Genomic DNA, 20773 nt, shown 5'->3' on the forward strand with positions numbered 1-20773 from the left:
GCATGCGCTGGTCCAGGGGGTCACAAAGAGTCGGACACGACTAAACGACTAAACAACAACAACAACAAAATGGACGAGATAAATAGTAGATGCATGATGTGGTGACGGGAAGTCATTATAGAAAAAAGAAGAATTTATTGTGATTGGATGTAACACTTATTACCTATTTTATTTCTCCGGACAAACTTTTGTCTGTTTTTTTAAAAAATCAATAAAGCTTTTAAAACAAAAACAAAAAACCAAGGTGTTACTATTAGTATATGAAACCCTTAACAACTTGGGACCAGTCTACCTGTGAGATCGCCTTACCCCATATGCTCCCACCTGACCTCCTGGAGTGATAGAATTGGCACTTTTGCAACACTTTGGAACTCCCTGCTTATTGACACCTTCTTTGCACCTTCACTGCACGCTTTTTGGACCCGCTGAAGACATTCTTATTTGGGCAAGCCTATCCAGATTGAGAAAGTTTGCGGGAGTTTTAATTTCTTTTCACCTGTTCTATTGCGGTTCTAATTTTCTGTACATTTTCAAACATGGTGGCATTTAAAAAAAATTATTGCATTATCTTGTTTTGCAAACTGCTTTGAGGTTTTCTCCTCCGTTCTAGTGGTATATAAACTTTATTAAATAAATGAACTATGTTGGGTCTCCTTTCCTTGCCCTGCTCCAGGATAGACCACTGGAACAACGAGAAGGAGCGTGTCGTGGTCATCACAGACTCCGCCCTCCTGGTCTGCAAATACGACTTCATCATGCTCAAGTGCTTGGAGCTACAGAGAGTCCCCCTGAGCTACATCAACCGGATCTGCGTGGGCCCTTTCACCTTTCCTGAGAAGTCCTTGGACAGGTGAGGCACACACCTGTGGGTGGTCAGCGTGATAATTTGCGGGGGGGGGGGGGGGAGGAGGTTGTGATGGCTCCAACCTGCTTTTGATATGCGCTGCTGAACTGGAGCCTGAATGTTCATGGAATCACAAAATTATAAAGTTGGAAGGGACCCCCGAGGTCATCCAGTCCAACCCGCTGCAGTGCAGGGATCTCAACTAAAGCATCACTTTGTGGACTCTCCTTCCTTGGAGGCTTAAGCAGAGGTTGGGTGGCCACCTGCCCTGGATGCTTTAGCTGAAATTCCTGCTTTGCAAGGGGTTGGAATGGATGACCCTTGGGGGTCCCTTCCAACTCTATGATTCTAATATAATAATAATAATAATAATAATAATAATAATAATAATAATAATAATTTATTTATATCCTGCCCATCTGGCTGGGTTTCCCCAGCTACTCTGGGTGGCTTCCAAAAAAACACTAAAATAAAATAACCTATTAAACATTAAAAGCTTCCCTAAACAGGGCTGCCTTCAGATATCTTCTAAAAGTCTGGTAGTTGTTGTTCTCTTTGACATCTGGTGGGAGGGCGTTCCACAGGGAGGGTGCCACCACCGAGAAGGCCCTCTGCCTGGTTCTCTGTAACTTGGCTTCTCGCAGGGAGGGAACCGCCAGAAGGCCCTCGGAGCTGGACCTCAGTGTCCTGGTAGAATGATGGGGGTGGAGATGCTCCTTCAGGTCTACTGAGCCAAGGCCATTTAGGGCTTTAAAGGTCAGCACCAACACTTTGAATTGTGCTCAGAAATGTACTGGGAGCCAATGTAGGTCTTTCAGGACCAGTGTTATGTGGTCTCAGCAGCCGCTCCGCGTTCTGGATTAGTTGTATTTTCTGGGTCACCTTCAAAGGTAGCCCCACGTAGAGCGCATTGCAGTAGTCCAAGCGAGATAACCAGAGCATGCACCACTCTGGCAAGACAGTCTGTGGGCAGGGAGGGTCTCAGCCTGCATACCAGATGGAGCTGGGAGACAGCTGCCCTGGACACAGAATTGACTTCCGCCTTCATGGACAGCTGTGAGTCCAGAATGACTCCCAGGCTGCGCACCTGGTCCTTCAGGGACACAGTTCCTCCATTCAGGACCAGGGAGTCCCCCACACCTGCCCGCTTCCTGTCCCCCCACAACAGTACTTCTGTCTTGTCAGGATTCATCCTCAATCTGTTAGCCGCCATCCATCCTCCAACCGCTATGATTCTATGAAGAAGTACTCCCTTTTATCTTTCCTAAATCTTCCAGCATCCTTCTTCATTGGATGCCCATGGCATGTCTCCTCTGCCAGGCCTTTTCTCTAAACAGAAAAGCCCCAAATGTTGTAGCCTTGGTGTAGTTCTTGGTGGGGAGTTTCTCCATCCCTTCAATCATTTTGGTTGCCCTTCCCTGAGCCTCCTCCAGCTCCCTTGTTAAATGCTCCCTCTGGAGAGACTACGCAGCTGGCAAAACTCCCAGCGAAGGAGACTCAGCGGTGGGTGAAGAAAAGGGACCTGGCAAAAGAGGAGGGAGACTTTGGGGGGGGGGGCAGATGCTCCTAGGCTCCACTCCCAATGTTTTCTGGGTTTAGGGTTATGCGGTAATTATACACCGTTCCAGGCATCACGAGGTTTGCTTTTAAAATATATATTAAAAAGATAATCTTCATCATAACACACGGTCCTTAAGAAAATAATTGCCGAGGTTCTTATGAATGGCTGCATGTGAATGGCACAGACAAGTTTGAACACAGCACACATTCCAGTCGTGGAAGAGGCTCCTTACCTTCACTTCCAACACCCAACGCCTTGTGATTTTTGCAGGCTGCTCTTTTCATTTCCCAGTTTGAAAAGGCCCTTCCTTTCCTGTTTGTTTTAAAAATGCCAGGCCGTTCGTTTTGCTGTGTGCATCTCAGGGAAATCCTCTCTCACAGAAGATGCCCAGTTTTGAGCAAGTCTCTGCACTCTGCACTCTTCAAGTGCACAGACAAGACTCTGCTTTTACCCTCCTGCCTGGGAAGTGCTGCCTGGAGGGCTTTAAGAGGGGATTGGACAAATTGATGGAGGAGAGGACTATCATTTCCTGGAAGCCCCGGGATGGGAGTGGGCTCTTGTGTTCAAATCCTGCTAGGGGGTTTCCTGCAGGCATCTGGTTGGGTGCTGAGAGAACAGGGTGCTGGACTAGAGGGGCCCCTGGCCTCACCCAGCAGGCTCTTATTAGGGTCTTATATTTTAAATGTAAGTCACTTAGTCGTAATTAGGTAATATGCAGCTTTCCCATACAGGAATCAAACCTGCAACCTTGGTGTTATCAGCGCCACACTCTAACCAACTGAGCTATCCAAAGCACATGGCAAGTTGTAATAATAATACAGTCTCATACCTTAGTTTTTGAACAGCTTAGTTCCTGAACGTTTTGGCTCCCGAACGTCGGAAGTGACCGCTCCAGTTTGCAAACTAGTTTTGGAAGCTGAATGTCCGACGAGGTTTCCGCAGCTTCTGATTGGCTGCAGGAGCTTTCTGCAGCCAGTCAGAAGCTGTGATTTGGTTTTCAAATGTTTGGAAGTCGGACGGACTTCCAGAATGGAATCTGTTCGACTTCCAAGGTACAACTGAAATAATAATAATAATAATAATAATAATAATAATAATAATAATAGTTTGATAATAGTGCAATGTGGAATGTAGCCTCTCCCCAAGAAATAGGCAGAATCAGGTTCATGTGCTAGGAGAAAGTTCTGGTTTTAATATTCCAGAATTGTTGATGGACATTAATATATTCATATCTGTTTACGAATAAACTTTCCCCCTCTAGAAACAAGTTGCTTGAAACAGCTTACCAAACAAAAATGCAAGCATATAAATAATGCTCTTTCCAGAAAGCAATTACCAGGTGCTGCACTTTACAGACTAACATGCTCCCAGAAGACTGATTCCCTGCCCCAAGGATCTTCCAGTTTAACATAGCAAAAGGGGGCCTGAGACTCCTGGCCAGTTGAGCTGCGGGTTCCAGTTAAGCTACGTTTCCCAAGTGCTGTGCAAAATCGCCCTCCCCATGCCAGCCATCTCTCGCTTCCTTGGGAGGGGAGGGAGAGAGAGAATTGGCTTGAGGTCACTGTTCCCAAATTGCTCTGCCCACTGCATGCCAAAGTCGGGCTCCTCTTACTGACTCTCCTCGGGACGTGCCCAAACTTGGTTTCCAAGTGGTGAGGCCAAGCTGGTGGGGTTGTTGTGGCCGTGTTGTGCTAAGGTAAGAGGGGGAGAAGGCATCCTGTTCGCATAATGGAAACGGAAGCAGTCAGCTTGGCACACCTGCAGAGCGCTGAATGCTGCAGAGATTAACTTATTCAAACATTTGGCCACATCTCACCAGTGACCTTGCAATGACTCTCCCATACCTGGAAATGGGTTGCAAAGGGAGAGTGGTTTGCAGAGCTGCCCAGCACCTGGAGATTGTTTAGAGGCAGAATCATAGAATCATAGAACTGTTGGAAGGGGCCATGAGGGTCTCCTAGCCCAAGCCCCTGCAATGCAGGAATCTTTTTTGCTCACAGTGGGTCTCAAACCCATGTTTGTCCAACAGGTAGATTGTGATCTACCGGTAGATCACTGGACATCTGTAGTAGATCACCGGTAGATCAGTGGCTCCCCTAAAGAAGCTTTGGCTCCCCTAAAAAAAGCTCAACAGTTTTGCCCTGCACGCCTAAAATGACCTGAACAACCAAAAACAGGGCCTTCCTTCCTAAAAAAAGCTCCTGAACCCCCCAAAAGGGGTAGTTCACTGCCAGTTTTTAATTCTGTGAGTAGATCGCAGTCTCTTGGAAGTTGACCACCCCTACGCTACATGTATTAGACAAATTCATGAAGGATTAAGCTATCAATGTACTAGCCAGGGTGGCTCTGTTCTGCCTGCACAATCGGAGGCAGCAGTGGTTCTGAATATCAGTTGCTGGAAATCAGAGAATGGGAGAGCTGTGTTTGAATCCTGCTTGTGGATTTCCCATTGAGGCATCAGGTTGGCCACTGTGAGAGCAGGATGCCAGACTGGATAGTCTCTCTTTGGCCTAATCCAGCAGGCTCCTCTTAGGCTTAGGTATTCTGGTTCCCAAGGTATCTATAGGGCTTTGGATACTGGTAACCTAGCAGTTTGAAAGCACGTCAAAGTGCAAGTAGATAAATAGATACCACTCCGGCGGGAAGGTAAACGGCGTTTCCGTGCGCTGCTCTGGTTTGCCAGAAGCGGCTTAGTCATGCTGGCCACATGACCCGGAAGCTGTACGCCGGCTCCCTCGGCCAGTAAAGTGAGATGAGCGCTGCAACCCCAGAGTCGGCCACAACTGGACCTAACGGTCAGGGGTCCCTTTACCTTTACCTTTACCAGCACCTTGTCTTTAGCCCCAGAACTCATTGGCAGGCAATGCAACTCTTTCAGCAGTGGTGTAACCTGATGGTCCTATCCTGCTCCAGGGGTTTAAGACTGAGATAGGCCACGGACACTCTGAATATTCCTTGGGACAAGAGTCTGCCTCTCTTGGCTTTGACTGTGGGGTGTTAGTGTATAAAACACTGATGGGTTCAAGACTACACGCTTTCTGAAACAAGGCACAACCACCCTTCAAAATCCACGCTTCTCTGAATTTTGCAGTTCACTTCTCCAGCCAAGTAATGTGTACATAAATGCACCTATTAGTGAAAGCAGCATTTAAAGTGCATTAGATAAGGGGAAATTGCATTGCAAAAAGTGCATATAGCAGTTATGCAAAACTTTTGTACACACTATTACTAATGTGCTTTTGAATTTGCTTTTTAAAAAAACAAAAATAAAAAATTGCCAACTGGTGTAGAGTAGTGAACTTACGACTGAGAAAATATGAAAAAGAGAGAAACCCAAAACTTAGATTTGGTCATCACACAAGTCCTTTGGAGCTGGTTAGAATCATTTTTGTGGTTCTTTCTCTACCTCCCAAGACCCAGCTTGCAGTCACAATGTACAACATGCCCCATGGTAGATTAAGGCCTAGTTTGGGGCAGTGAGGAGGCCCTCTGAACAAGCACGGTACCTGTGCTATGGACTTTCCATGTTTGAGAAGAGATGGTGTCCCACCTCTGCAAAGGAGTGTTTGCTGCCGGCAACCCACACATGAGCTTATGTCAGAGAGAATAACCTATCCTTGTGTGTGTGTGTGTGTGTTTTGGGGGGGAATGGAGAGGTTTGTAAGCCAAACAGTGTGGGGAAGTCTGTACCACCCATTATTCCACGGATGAGGCAATGCTGTTCACGGAGAGCCAAAATGCCCTTGGCAAGTGATCTCATGCGCTTGAGAAGGCTGGGTGCCTGCTGGTTTTTGGACAGGGGATTAGGCAAGAGTGCAGCTGAGTTTCACTCTGTTCTTCAGCAGGTGGCAGTCTTCCCTCTGGCTACAGGAGGGATGGATGTCCCCAAGGGAGGGGGGCGCGCAAGGAGAAGGAAGGCGCTCCCAAGGGTTATTTCCAGGCAGCATGTCAAACCATTTTCTCCTTGCTCTGCCCTTGAGGGCTCTAAATATTCACCCCGGAGAGAGTACAAATTCTAAGGCCGGGGAGAATTTGCTGGCCGAGGTCCTTGCGTTTGCTGGAAGGGATACAGGATTCCTGTCCTTCCTCTAGCCCACCCTTGCTGGTCCAAGGATGGCATGTGTGCAATCTAAGAGTCTTCCACCCCACTGTAGAGCATTGCAAGAGATTTGGGGCTGGCGTGGAGACAGCGCTCAGATTGTATAAGACTTAATGGGCATGCCTGAGATGCTCAGATGGCTTCGAGCACTGAGAAGAGGTTGTGGCTTAGGGAACAGAGGACCTTGTTGTTTGTTGTTTAGTCATTTAGTCGTGTCCGCCTCTTCGTGACCCCATGAACCAGAGCACGCCAGGAACTCCTGTCTTCCACTGCCTCCCGCAGTTTGGTCAAACTCATGCTAGTAGCTTCAAGAACACTGTCCAACCATCTCGTCCTCTGTCGTCCCCTTCTCCTTGTGCCCTCCATCTTTCCCAACATCAGGGTCTTTTCCAGGGAGTCTTCTCTTCTCATGAGGTGGCCAAAGTCTTGGAGCCTCAGCTTCACGATTTGTCCTTCCAGTGAGCACTCAGGGCTGATTTCCTTCAGAATGGAGAGGTTTGATCTTCTTGCAGTCCATGGGACTCTCATGAGTCTCCTCCAGCACCATAATTCAAAAGCATCAATTCTTCGGCGATCAGCCTTCTTTATGGTCAAGCTCTCACTTCCATACATCACTACTGGGAAAACCATAGCTTTTACTATACGGACCTTTGTTGGCAAGGTGATGTCTCTGCTTTTTAAGATGCTGTCAAGGTTTGTCATTGCTTTTCTCCCAAGAAGCAGGCGTCTTTTAATTTTGTGGCTGCTGTCACCAACAGAGGACCTATTTGGATGCAAAAAGCTCCAGGGTCAACCTTTGGCCACATCTCCAGGAGGGCTGCAGCCAGGGGTCAATGCAAGCATAAGAACACAGGAAGAGTCTGTTGGATCAGGCCCATCTAGTCCGGCTTACTGTTCTCACAGAGCAGGACCAGATACCCCAATGAGAAACCAGCAAGCAGGATCCCAGCACAAGAGCAGCTCTTTCCTCCCGTGGTCCCCAGAAACCGGGATCCAGAAGCTGCCTCCGTCTGTGGAGGCAGAGCAGAGCCATTCTTGCTAGAGCCATCAATAGCCCTCTTCTTCTCCCTCCATAAATTTGATGGATCTTCTTTGCAAGCCATCCCAGTCAATGGCCATCACTGTTTCCTCTGCCATAGGAGGGGCGAGGGCTCTTGGACTCCAATTCTGTTTGGGGGTTTCCCAGAAGGGTATCTGACCGGCCACAGGATGCTTGGTGAGATGGGCTCCCTATGGCCTGATCCAGCAGGGTCCTCTTAAGTTCCTATCAGGCCAAAGGCCCAGACATACTTAGTTCATTTGTTAGAGCATGGCGCTGATAATGCCAAGGTTGCGGGTTCGATTCCCATATGGGACAGCTGCATATTCCTGCATTGCAGGGGGTTGGACTAGATGATCCTCAGGGTCCCTTCCAATCCAACTCTCTGGTTCTAGGATTCTATTATACTCTTGGTGATCCTGAGAGGCAGAACAAGGAAAAACCGTTGACATCTATTTTGCTTGTACTCCATGTCTCTTGTAAAAATACGGCCATAACCTTGGATGAATTTAACAAAGGACGGGTCAGGTGCCTTTTTAGGCCAGATTGCGATATTCCATGTTAGAAGACTAAAGTTGGCTTTGCTGAAGTCTAGTCTTTGTCAGTTGTCTTCCGAAGAACTTTTGGAATTTGCCATTTTTTGTGGCAACTGGCTGTCATTTATTCAGCTGGTATCCTTACATAATGGTCTCTGTTATACCAGCATATATACAGTATATATACTGTTATGTATTCCTGTTGTGTTTTATGATTTTCCTGATATTTTAAGTGAGCCGGAACTGGTCTATGACTGTAATGTTGTTGTTGTTTAGTCGTTTAGTCATGTCTGACTCTTTGTGACCCCATGGACCAGAGCACGCCAGACACTCCTGTCTTCCACTGCCTCCTGCAAAAATGACCGTAATAATGAAATTCTAATTCTAATTCTATTCTATTCTATTCTATTCTATTCTATCCACCATCCTGTTCTCCCAGTGGCTCAGCAGATGCCCCATTGTGAAGGCCACAACAAGCTGGACATGAGTGCGGCCCCCAACTTGGTTAGTAGTTTTCGAGCTAGGAAAAGGAAGTGTTAGAGCCCTCCAGACTGGTTTACTGTTTTGTGGGGGTCTTGTGCAACATGTCAGTGAAATAACCACAGACCATTTGTAATGGATTTATACCATTGATGGCTGTTGGCTGTGATGGCTATGCTGTGTCGCCGTGGTCAGACGCAGAAAGGCTTCCAAACACCAGTTGGCGAAAACCACAGGAGTGGGGAGCTGTGTTCGAATCCTGGAGATTTCCCATTGAGGCATCTGGTTGACCACTGTGAGGACAGGATGTTGGGGAAGATAGGCCCTGTAGCCTAATCTAGCAGTTCTGTGTGTTTCAATTTCGATTACAGCCCGGGTTGGTGTTTGGAGGAAGGGGCTGAGCTGGTTGGCTTTTTTTTTGGTTCCTCCCCACTTTGTGATGATTCAAGTATCCGTTCTGTTGGACGGGGTGCAGGAACGAGAGAAGCCGGGACGTGCTGGATTGGCGATGCCATTCAGAGCGTGCCCGGTCTTGCTCGTCAATCTGGCACGAGTCTCCCAGCGGAGGAAAGCAGATGGCTGCCATCACCTTGGAAGAGAAAATGCCACTGGGAGCCAAGTTTGTGGGTTTGGTGCTGCAGCCTCCCCATTGCCGCCCCCCCCTCCAGATTGAGAATTAAAATAAGAAACAAACATCCAACCAAGATCTGAAAGGACGATCTAGTTAAATGCCCTCCTCGCACCTGAGTCATGCTGGTTATTTAGGGTGTGCTTTCGGCCCCTTCAGGGGTTTGGTGTGTTCCTGCCAGCCCAGCCCAGCCCGATAATGCCAAATCAGTCCCTTGGCGATGTCTGACTCCATCTCACTTTCTCTGTACCTCTCAGAAGGCAATTTTAAAAGGCCGCTGTCCCTCCTTTGGAGCAGGTCTTTTTGATCCTCTGGCCACCTCTGTCCTTGACCCAGTCTGGCTCTTCTGATCTTCTTATGATTACCGACAAACCTTCTATGCAATGTTGGCCATACTGGGTTTCTGGTAGCTGCAGCTGGGACAGAACATCTCCAGTAAGATCAAGTCCAAAATGGTCAAAAGCCTGGAAACGATGCCTTATGAGGAACGGCTAAGGGAGCTGGGCATGTTTAGCCTGGAGAAGAGGAGGTTAAGGGGTGATATGATAGCCATGTTCAAATATATAAAAGGATGTCACATAGAGGAGGGAGAAAGGTTGTTTTCTGCTGCTCCAGAGAAGCGGACACGGAGCAATGGTTCCAAACTACAAGAAAGAAGATTCCACCTAAACATGAGGAAGAACTTCCTGACAGTAAGAGCTGTTCAACAGTGGAATTTGCTGCCAAGGAGTGTGGTGGAGTCTCCTTCTTTGGAGGTCTTTAAGCAGAGGCTTGACAACCATATGTCAGGAGTGCTCTGATGGTGTTTCCTGCTTGGCAGGGGGTTGGACTCAATGGCCCTTGTGGTCTCTTCCAACTCTATGATTCTATGATTCTAGAGCTAAAGCAAACTGCACATGTGCACTTAAAGAACATCCCCTGGTTAAATCAAAGAGCAAGTTCAAAGATGCAGGTAAAAGGTAAAGGTAAAGGACCCCTGGACAGTAAAGTCCAGTCAAAGGTGACTATGGGGTTGTGGCACTCATCTTGCTTTCAGGCCGAGGGAGCTGGGGTTTGCCCACAGACAGCTTTCCGAGTCATGTGGCTGGCATGACTACACCGCTTCTGACACAACGGGACACTGTGACAGAAGCCAGAGCGCACAGAAACACTGTTTACCTTCCTGCCACAGTGGTACCTATTTATCTGCTTGCACTGGTGTGCTTTCGAACTGCTAGGTTGGCAGGAGTTGGAGCAGAGCAGCGGGAGCTCACTCCATCGCGGGGATTCGAACTGCCAACCTTCTGATTGGCAAGCCCAAGAGGCTCAGTGGTTTAGACCACAGTGCCACCAGCATCCCTTGAAAGGTGCAGAGCTAAGCCAGGGAACAGCAGCACAACAGAAAGGGGAGAATCTGCTCACCTCAATCACAAAATCTAAGGTGGATTATGAGCTGGGAAGCCTGAGAATCCCAACTGAAATAGGAGCAAAAATGGCCAGCGTTTGCTCATTAGTTCCACATGCAGAATGAACATGTATCCATATCCACTGTTATTGCTTTGAGTCCACAAACAAGAGCTCAGTCAGGAGAGCAGGAGACTCTTAATCTCAGGGTTGTGGCTTCGAGGCCCATGTTGTGCAAAAAGATTCTTGCATTGCAGGGGGTTGGATTAGATGACCCTCGTGGTCCCTTCCTGTTCTACAATTCTGTGATTCTATGTCGTTTATTATGGCCTCCAGTTTTGCACTGTGTTTCCTTTGCATAGGAATGAATGGAACAGCAGGATGCTCATTAGTTAAGTGTGTAAAATTCCACCACAGGAGAAACAGCTAGGCAGATAAGGTAGCTTTTTTTAATGTCAGAAGTCAAACTGCAGCAGAGTTGAAAGAGAGCTGCGTGTGGCCAACCCAGATCAGAAGAGACATTGATGCCTTCTTGTACCCCTATCTATGAGTGTCATGAACTATCCTAGTTTTGGATTATAATATAATATAATATAATATAATATAATATAATATAATATAATATAATAATATCCCACCCATCTGGCTGGGCTTCCCCAGCCACTCTGGGCGGCTCCCAACAAAATATTAAAATACAGTAATGCATCAAACATTAAAAGCTTCCCTAAACAGGGCTGCCTTCAGATGTCTTCTAAAAGTCAGATAGTTGTTTGTTTCCTTGACATCTGAAGGGAGGGCGTTCCACAGGGCGGGCGCCACCACCGAGAAGGCCCTCTGCCTGGTTCCCTGTAACTTGGCTTCTCGCAGGGAGGGAACCGCCAGAAGGCCCTCGGAGCTGGACCTCAGTTTCTGGGCAGAATGATGGGGGTGGAGATGCTCCTTCAGGTATACTGGGCCGAGGCTGTTTAGGGCTTTCAAGGTCAGCACCAACACTTTGAATTGTGCTCAGAAACGTACTGGGAGCCAATGTAGGTCTGTAAGGTTCGGAGGGCAGGACTGTCCTGCCATTTGGCTGACGGATGCTGCCACTGCCTCACGCAAGGGTGCTATGGAGCTGCGAGAAGTAGGGAATTAGGGAAGGCAATGGGAGGGCAGAACCAGGGGTTCTGTCATCTGGCCTGTCCTAAAGAGCCCTGCCTTCCTCTGGTGAGGAGGAGGAGGAGGTGGGGAGGCTGCCTTTACAGATTTGAATTAAGATTCAGATGCTAACAGAGTCAGATTTTGTGCATGGAATGTGGGGGGGCTGCCACCTTATCCTTTCCTTGGGGCTGCAAAGTGTCTTGGGCCAGATAGACAACTAAGACACACACACAAACACACACACAAACACACACACATGCTTATTGGACCCACAACTTTTGACTTCCCTCCCCAATCTCGCCGATTCACGTTAAGCAGTTGTCGCTGCTCACTTGCTTAACTCCCAAACCCGTTTGTTTGCTTAAAGTGCCGCATTAGAATGTCCTCCGAAATGCATTTTGCGGCAAAGGGGATTCATTGCAGGAAGCACCCAAACCCGCAGCCTGAAATGCTTCCCCTAAGTGATTTATCTCCTGAAACCATGCCCGCAATTAGAGGAACACAAAGAGGAGATTCGAAAATCCCGGTGGGATTATCGCCAAAAGGCATTGTCTGCAACGCTGGCCCTTAGGGTTGACAAGAGCAGCAGCAGCAGCAACAACAACAACCAAGCCCAGGGCACGAATTGGACACAGGCCTCTTTCAGGACGACAGGGGAAATTGTGGACGGTCACCCTTATCTGGCCAAATATGGCATGGTTGTCGTGGCTGATAGCTCTCCTCCATGAATTTATCCAGTCCTCTTTCCAAGTGATCTACTTTGATGGCCATCAGTGCATCTTGTGGGAGAGAGTTCCACAGCTCAACGGTGTGCTGCATGAAGAAATAAACTTCCAGGAGGGATGGGAGGAAGATTGGGGAGGGGAAATGAGACATAGCCAGGATACTTTGGGCCTAAGGGTCCATTAATTCTAGCTTTGCCTCCCTCTCTCAGGAAAGAAAACGCTCTTCAAAAGCATGAATAATATCTCACTAAGTCGCTAGTAAAGCCCTCTCTCCATTTCCCACTTTGATTTTGGGACGGAACTTAGGCTGCCTTGTAAACTGGGCTGCTGAAGACTGTAATTATCCCGGTCTTTGGCTGCGTCGCTTCAAGGGCGTAGTCTCTGCTCAGAGTTGCACCGCCCTGGAAGGCAGAACCAGTGCATGAGAAAAGGGAAGCGAGAGGCAGGAGAGGGAGCCTGGAGAGAATGGCCGCCCGGCGTCAGGGGTTCTTCAGCTGTGAGGGGTAGCTCAGTTGGTAGAGCATGAGACTCTTGAACTTGGGGTCATGGGTTCGAGTCTGGCATCGGCTTAAAGATTCCTGCATTGCAGGGGGTGTACTAGATGACCCCCAGTGGACCCTTCCAACTCTGTAAATCTGTGCTTCTGTGATTATGCACTGTGGAGGGTTACTAGTCCAGTATCCTGCTCTCACAGTGGCCAACCAGATACCTGTAGGGAGCAGGATCTGACCACAAGAGCCCTCCCTGACCAGTAGCCTTCAGCAGCCCTCTCCTCCATGGATTTTCCCAACCCTCTTTTTAAAGCCATCCAAATTGGTGGTTAGCACCGCTTCCTGTGGCAGCGAGTTCCATAGTTTCATTAGTATAGACCAGTGGTTCTCAAACCTTTTTCCCCCAGCCACACTTTCAGAAGAAAAAATTGTTCATGCTGCGCCATTTTTTTAATTAATAAGAAATACATTTTGCTGGGGGGGGGGGGTGGAGTGGAGAATTCCTAGCAGTGCATGATTTATAACCTAGAACACAACTACTTTATAACATGATCATGGGGGGTCCATAAAGTATAAAACAATGCAGCTACACAAGAAGACGAATAATATCCCCGATATAATGATAAACGAGCCCTTTATATACATTCCTTAAGTTGTTATACAAACTCGATGAGAGGTGTGAGCTTGCTTTTTCCAGGCAATCTCATTTATATTAGGTCTAATTCGAGTCAAACAAATTCTCCTCTCCTCATTAGCACAAAGAAGCCTTTCTCTTTTCTGATCTTCCCTATTTGTCCGCGTTGGAAATCTCTGCTCACAACAATATGTCATGGAGAACTGTAGGAGAATAGCCAAAGCTCTTGAAGAGGGGCATGGCATGGATACTGTTTTCAGTTGAATATATATTTTTAATGCTATGCTATGCTGAAATGTTTACTGTATTTTTCGCCCCATAGGACGCACCTAGTTTTTTGCGGGGGAAATAAAGAAAAAAAAATTATTCCCCCCCCCCCCAGGTGCAGGGCTGGCTAGCGGAGGACTGTGCGAAACCCGAAGCTTGGGGCGTGCTGAGCTCAGTGCGCCCCAAGCTTCTGGGTGCCGGCAAGCTCTCCGCTAGCTGTGGGAGAGCAGCGTCTCATAGAATCATAGAATCCTAGAGTTGGAAGAGACCACAAGGGCCATCGAGTCCAACCCCCTGCCAAGCAGGAAACACCATCAGAGCACTCCTGACATATGGTTGTCAAGCCTCTGCTTAAAGACCTCCAAAGAAGGAGACTCCACCACACTCCTTGGCAGCAAATTCCACTGTCGAACAGCTCTTACTGTCAGGAAGTTCTTCCTAATGTTTAGGTGGAATCTTTTTTCTTGTAGTTTGGATCCATTGCTCCGTGTCCGCTTCTCTGGAGCAGCAGAAAACAACCTTTCTCCCTCCTCTATGTGACATCCTTTTATATATTTGAACCTGGCTATCATATCACCCCTTAACCTCCTCTTCTCCAGGCTAAACATGCCCAGCTCCCTTAGCCGTTCCTCATAAGGCATCGTTTCCAGGCCTCTGACCATTTTGGTTGCCCTCCTCTGGACACGTTCCCGTTTGTCAGTGTCCTTCTTGAACTGTGGTGCCCAGAACTGGACACAGTACTCCAGGTGAGGTCTGACCAGAGCAGAATACAGTGGCACTATTACTTCCCTTGATCTAGGTGCTATACTCCTATTGATGCAGCCCAGAATTGCATTGGCTTTTTTAGCTGCCGTGTCACACTGTTGGCTCATGTCAAGTTTGTGGTCAACCAAGACTCCTAGATCCTTTTCACATGTACTGCTCTCAAGCCAGGTGTCACCCATCTTGTATTTGTGCCTCTCATTTTTTTTTGCCCAAGTGCAATACTTTACATTTCTCCCTGTTAAAATTCATCTTGTTTGTTTGGGCCCAGTTCTCTAATCTGTCAAGGTCGTTTTGAAGTGTGATCCTGTCCTCTGGGGTGTTAGCCACCCCTCCCAGTTTGGTGTCATCTGCAAATTTGATCAGGATGCCCTTGAGTCCATCATCCAAGTCGTTGATAAAGATGTTGAATAAGACCGGGCCCAAGACAGAACCCTGTGGCACCCCACTAGTCACTCTTCTCCAGGATGAAGAGGAACCATTGATGAGCACCCTTTGGGTTCAGTCAGTCAGCCAGTTACAAATCCACTGAGTGGTAGCATAGTCAAGTCCGCATTTTACCAGCTTCTTTACAAGAATATCATGGGGCACCTTGTCAAATGCCTTGCTGAAATCAAGGTAGGCTACATCCACTGCGTTCCCTTCATCTACCAGGCTTGTAATTCTGTCAAAAAACGAGATCAGGTTAGTCTGACATGACTTATTTTTCAGCCGTCTCCCACGGCTTGCTGAGAGCTTCCTGAAGCCTGGAGAGCGTGAGGGGTTGGTGCGCACCGACCCCCCTCGCTCTCCAGGCTTCAGCGAAAGCCTGCATCCGCCCCATAGGACGCACACACATTTCCCCTTCATTTTTGGAGGGGAAAAAGTGTGTCCTATAGGGCGAAAAATATGGTAAATGTTTCTTTGCCTTTTTTTTTTTTAAAAAAAATAATATTTATTAAGAGTTTAAAGATTACAAAAAGAAAGAAAAAGAATTAAACAAATAAATATAATACAATACAAAAACAAAAACACTACATAAAACGTTGAATTAACAAAACAAAACAAGAACAAGTAAAAACACATCCAATATTTTCAATCTTATCTTTCATTCACTTGTTTCATCGACTTCCTCACGCTTCCCTTTTTGTTTTCCACTTCAATTAACTGTTTCAGCAATTCCTTTCCATCTTCCTCTGTTTTCTGTCCTGTAAATTATCTTAACATATTCTAACCTTGTTTTTTCCCTTTAATACATTAACAATCTATCTGTACCTAGTTCCTTATAACATTTCTGTCAAAGCCATCTAACTTCATTCCGCCATAATGTTTCTTTGCCTTTGAGTCTTCCGGCCCCCCTTGCCCTCCTCTCCTTTGAAAACCACTACTATTGCCTCTGGTGTTCCTTCCAGATCGTCGGTTCAAAGAGTTCAGTTGTGTGTCCCCTGGAGCCTCTCTCTCTCTCTCTCTCTCCCCCCCCCCCCAAGGCCTCCAACACAGGCTGGACAGCAGATAGTTAACTTGGTTGAGCCCAAAGCCTTTTGGAAGGTTTCTTGGTCATGCGCCATGCGACTCTGGAGAACATAAAGGCAGCAGCTGCTTTGGGGGTTTTGGAGCAGCTCAGGCCCATGGATAGAATTGTAAGCGCTCTCTGAAAAAAACACACACAAAAATTTGGTTTTGTCTGACTCCGTGCCAAACTCTCGGGGGACCGACTTGTCATTATGGGGGGAAGAAAGAAACTTCCCACCAGCGCCCACTTGCCTTCCGAGGTGCCAACTTTTCACTTCCTTTGGGTCACTAACATAAACAAACATGGAGGCTGCAGCGTCCTGCGTTGCTGGGGAAAGAAGCCTTTGTGGGTTTTGAAGGAGGAAAGGGTTTGGGCCACCGGTTCTTCCTGCATGTTTGTAATCTCTCCCCCCCCCCACTTTCCCCCTTGCTGTGCTTCCACGCCCAGCCTGCGGAGCAAGAATTCGTGTCTGCGTTTCCTCGTAAATCTTGGCGTGCCGCCTGGGGCTACCCTTTTAATTCCTTCTCTGATGTTTGCAGGGAGGAGAGGTTCAGGAAGACAAAGAGGATGGGAGCCACCATTGTGCTGCTTTAGTCATCGGAATGGGTGCTCCTCTGTAGCTCTGGGTGAGGGAAGAAATGTGCTTGCAAAAAAGGACAATAGGGGGAACTTCGGGAGAAGACTGGAAAGGGCAATATCTGAAGAGAGAAGGGAATGGGTTCATGGTGAACTTACTGCTCTGGTGATGACGTTTCGATTTTCGATTTAACCACTAAACCATAGAATTGATTCCCTCCCCCCCACTTCCCTCCCTGACCATTTCATAGAAAAATAGAATAACTGAATCCTAGAATCCTAGTGTTATGTACTGAGTTGAATAGGATCCAGAATGCAGCAGTCTGATTGGTCCTAGACAGTGGCGTAGCGTGGGGGGTGCAGGGGGGCCGGCTGCACCGGGCGCAACATCTGGGGGTTAGGGTTAGGGGGCACAAATCCACGGGTTAGGGGGCGCAAATTACTTGCCTTGCCCCGGGTGCTGACAACCCACGCTACGCCACTGGTCCTAGAACAATAGGATCCAGAATGCAGCAGTCTGATTGGTCCACAGGAGCCACCCAATCCAGCTCCAGGTGGAAGTGAATCCGCAACCTGATTGGCCTACAGGAGAATCCCAGAATTAGCCAATCACATGGGGCCCATTGTGTAAATAATGTATATAAGGCAGACATTCTGGGGGAACTTCCATTCCTCCTCACCACTATGAGCTGAATAAAGAGCATGGAATCCACTCTCGACTCCGAGTATATTGCACCTAGAATTGTAAAGTTGGCTAAGCAGGAATCTCAGCTAAAGCATCCATGACAGATGGACAACCAACCTCTGCTTAAAAACCTCCAAGGAAGGAGAGTCTACAAGCTCCAGAGGGAGACCGTTCCACTGTGGAACAGCTCTTGGAATTTAGTCAGGATCTCCTTTCTTGTAACTGGAATCTATTGGATTGGGCCCTATTCTCTGGAGCAGCAGAAAGCAAGCTTGCTCCATCTTCCACGTGACAACCCTTTTGATCTTTGAAGATGGTTATCATATCTCCTCTCAGTGTCCTGTTCCCTAGCATCTATGACAGATGACCATCTGACCTCTGCTTAGAAACCTCCAAGGAACGAGAGCCCACCAACTCTCTAAGGGAGGTTGTTCTGCTGTTGAACAGATTTTGCCATCAGTCGTTCCTCCTAAGGGTTCGTCTGAATCTCTTTTCTTCTCATTTGAATCCATTGGTTTGGCTTCTACCCTCTGGAGCAGCAGAGGAGAAGATGCTTGCTCCCTCTTCCATGGGACAGCCCTTGAGATACTCGAAGATGGCTATCATATCTCCTCACAGCCTCCTCTTTCCCAGGCTAAACATTCCCTCAACTGTTCCTCATACGGCTTGGTTTCCAGACCCTTGATCATCTTGGTTGCCCTCCTCTGCACACCTTCCAAGTTGTCACCATCCTTCTTAAATTGTGGTACCCAGAACTGGACACAGAAGTCCATAATGGAGCAGTACTATTATTTCCCTTGATCTTGATGGTAAAGTTCTCTTGATGCCACCTAGAATTGGTCAGGGGCAATGATTCCTCTGGCTAGCCGTTTCCGGAAACCTCTTGTGTCTGGATTGTGTTTGTGGGTTTCCCAGAAAGGGCAACTGTGAGAAACAGGATGTTGGACTAGATGGGCTATTGACCACAAGGCTCTTTTTATGTTCTTCAGCTAGATAGAAAATCAGAGGTGGAGCTTGAATATCAAAATACTAAATATCGGAAATTGGCAAAGAGGCAGGAGACGAGATCTGTGCTTTGTTTTCGTTTTTTCACTTATGTTCTGAGCCAGGTGCTTTCTGAATGGGGGAAAAAAAAAAAAAAACCAACAACCCAGGACTTGGGAAACGTTTTGTCCCTGAGACGCTTTTTGCTTTTGGTGTCCCAGAACTTGGAAGCCATCAAAGAGCCCCTGCTTGTGGGATCGGCTCAGGGAGGGAGCAAAATAAAGGTTTATTTAGCTCATTTCTCAGACAATACAAACCCAAGCCAGAGTTTTGGCACCCACCAGCAGAAGTGTTTGGGAGGTTTTACAGTAATTACATCTGAAATGGGAAACCTGTCATTCCCCCCCCCCCATATTTTTTTTTCTAAACATCTAATCTGTCTCTTTTACTTAAGAAAAATAAAAAGTAGCATTAGTTTCAGTGTACCTACAAATACTTTTTTTTTAAAAAAAGCAACCCCCCACAATGAACACACAGAGAGAATCATAAACAGTTGAGTCTAGTTCCTTTAAATTGGTGTGTTCCTGTATCCACCCCAAACACTCACAACTCACAATGTTTCTGTTTTCCACCCTTCTCAGCCTCATAGAATTGTAGAAGTGGAAGGGATCCTCAAGGGTCATCTAGTCCAACCCGTTGCAATGCAGGAATCTCAGCTAACAAATCATGGACAGGTGACCATTTGACCTCTGTTTTCTGCAGCTCCAGAGGGTAGGTCCCAAACCAATGGCTTCGAGTTGCAAGAAAGGAGATTCCGACTAAACACCAGGAAGAACTTTCTGATAGTAAGAGCTGTGGAACAGTCTCCCACGAGAGGTGGTGGACTCTCTTTCACCAAACTTTTTCAGCAGAGGTTGGATGGCCATCTGTCATGGATAATAATAATAATAATAATAATAATAATAATAATAATAATTTTATTTATACCCCTCCATCTCCAGCCAAGACCAGGCTCAGGGTGGTTAACACCAGATATAAAAACAATTGATTGAAATACAACTTTAAAAACAAGATTAAAATACAACATTAAAACATCAAAATGCAGCCTCATTTCAGTGGAAACTCAAATCAAAAACTTTTTTGGGAATGAAAACGTCAAGTCTTCACCAAGGCCAACTATCCAGACTGGTCCTACGTGGGCCAGAAAAAAGCCAGGGAAGTCCCCAAGTAGGAGTTCCATCACAGAAAGAGAAAGGAAAAAGGAAAGAGGGGGAGAGGATCAAGTTGATTCCAAGCCAAAGGCCAGGAGGAACAACTCTGTCTTACAGGCCCTGCGGAAAGAAATCAGATCCTGCAGGGCCCTGGTCTCATGAGGCAGAGCGTTCCACCAGGCTGGGGCCAGTGTTGAAAAGGCCCTGGCCCTGGCGGATGCTTCAGCTGCGATTCCTGCATAGGAGGGGGTTGGACTAGAGGACCCTCAGGGTCCCAACTATACAACTCTATGATTCTTGTGCCTCCTCTAGCCTTCTCCAGGCCTCATTCTATGGAACAAGAAAGCCATTGTAGCACAATGGTTAGAGCGTTGGACTAGGACCTGGGGGACCAGCGTTCGAATCCCCAAACAAGCCACGAAGCTCACAGGCTGACCTTGGGCCAGTTAGCACCTCTATCCTTAATCCACAGGGTTGTTTTGAGGGTGAATTGTGGGTAGAGAACAACCGTGTACACCAGTTTGAGATCCTTGGGAAGTAAAGGTGGTATATAAATGAAAGAAACAAACAAATTGCTCTCCTTGGTCTGTCTGCCGAAAAAGACAGCGCTCCTCACCTGTCCAAATGTTTCACTTTCTAGGAGGGAAGGAGAAGGCCTGAGGATCTTCTGGGACAAACAGCGAGAGCCATCTCTCCTGGCGCGCTGGAACCCCTTCTCCACCGACATGCCTTACACGACCTTCACAGAGCACCCCGTGAAGAACATCAACCAGAGGTTTATCACCATCTGCCAGGTGGGCCACAATGGGTCAAGAGGACACACAAAATGGGTTGGGCTAATAGTAATACTGTGCCGGGCAGGGGAGTTTTCCCCCTCTCCCTTCGGTATCTCCCTGATCAGAACCAACGAGCCGTTGATAGTTTTATAGTCCTTTTTATTACAGCATCATGTTGCCAACACAAACAGACAACCCTCTTCTTCCTCTTCTGAACTGATCTGATCGGCCTGCTGCTGCATTCCCCAGCCTTCGTCTTCAGAGTACAGTGGTACCTTGGGTTACATACGCTTCAGGTTACAGACGCTTCAGGTTACAGACTCCGCTAACCCAGAAATAGTACCTCGGGTTAAGAACTTTGCTTCAGGATGAGAACAGAAATGGTGCAGTGGGAGGCCCCATTAGCTAAAGTGATGCTTCGGGTTAAGAACAGTTTCAGGTTAAGAACGGACTTCCGGAA

The 20773-nt window shown here is 47.4% G+C and overlaps 1 protein-coding gene and 1 long non-coding RNA gene across 2 annotated transcripts in view; both read left to right on the forward strand.

Annotated features, from left to right (window-relative positions):
• Nucleotides 1-20773, forward strand: part of LOC309342402 — a 346777-nt gene that overhangs the window by 311029 nt on the left and 14975 nt on the right. The window lies entirely within an intron of this gene.
• The window catches only part of TPRG1 (tumor protein p63 regulated 1), a gene marked incomplete at its 3' end in the record, with an annotated part of 56341 nt that overhangs the window by 22460 nt on the left and 13108 nt on the right, over nt 1-20773 (forward strand). Inside the window, exons 4-5 of the mRNA XM_081862836.1 lie at nt 674-850; nt 20178-20331. Coding sequence (XP_081718962.1) covers nt 674-850; nt 20178-20331 — 331 coding nt within the window. The remainder of the gene's footprint in view (nt 1-673; nt 851-20177; nt 20332-20773) is intronic.

Source organism: Podarcis erhardii (assembly GCF_964252035.2).
Source record: "Podarcis erhardii genome assembly, chromosome: 5".
Lineage (NCBI taxonomy): Eukaryota > Metazoa > Chordata > Lepidosauria > Squamata > Lacertidae > Podarcis > Podarcis erhardii.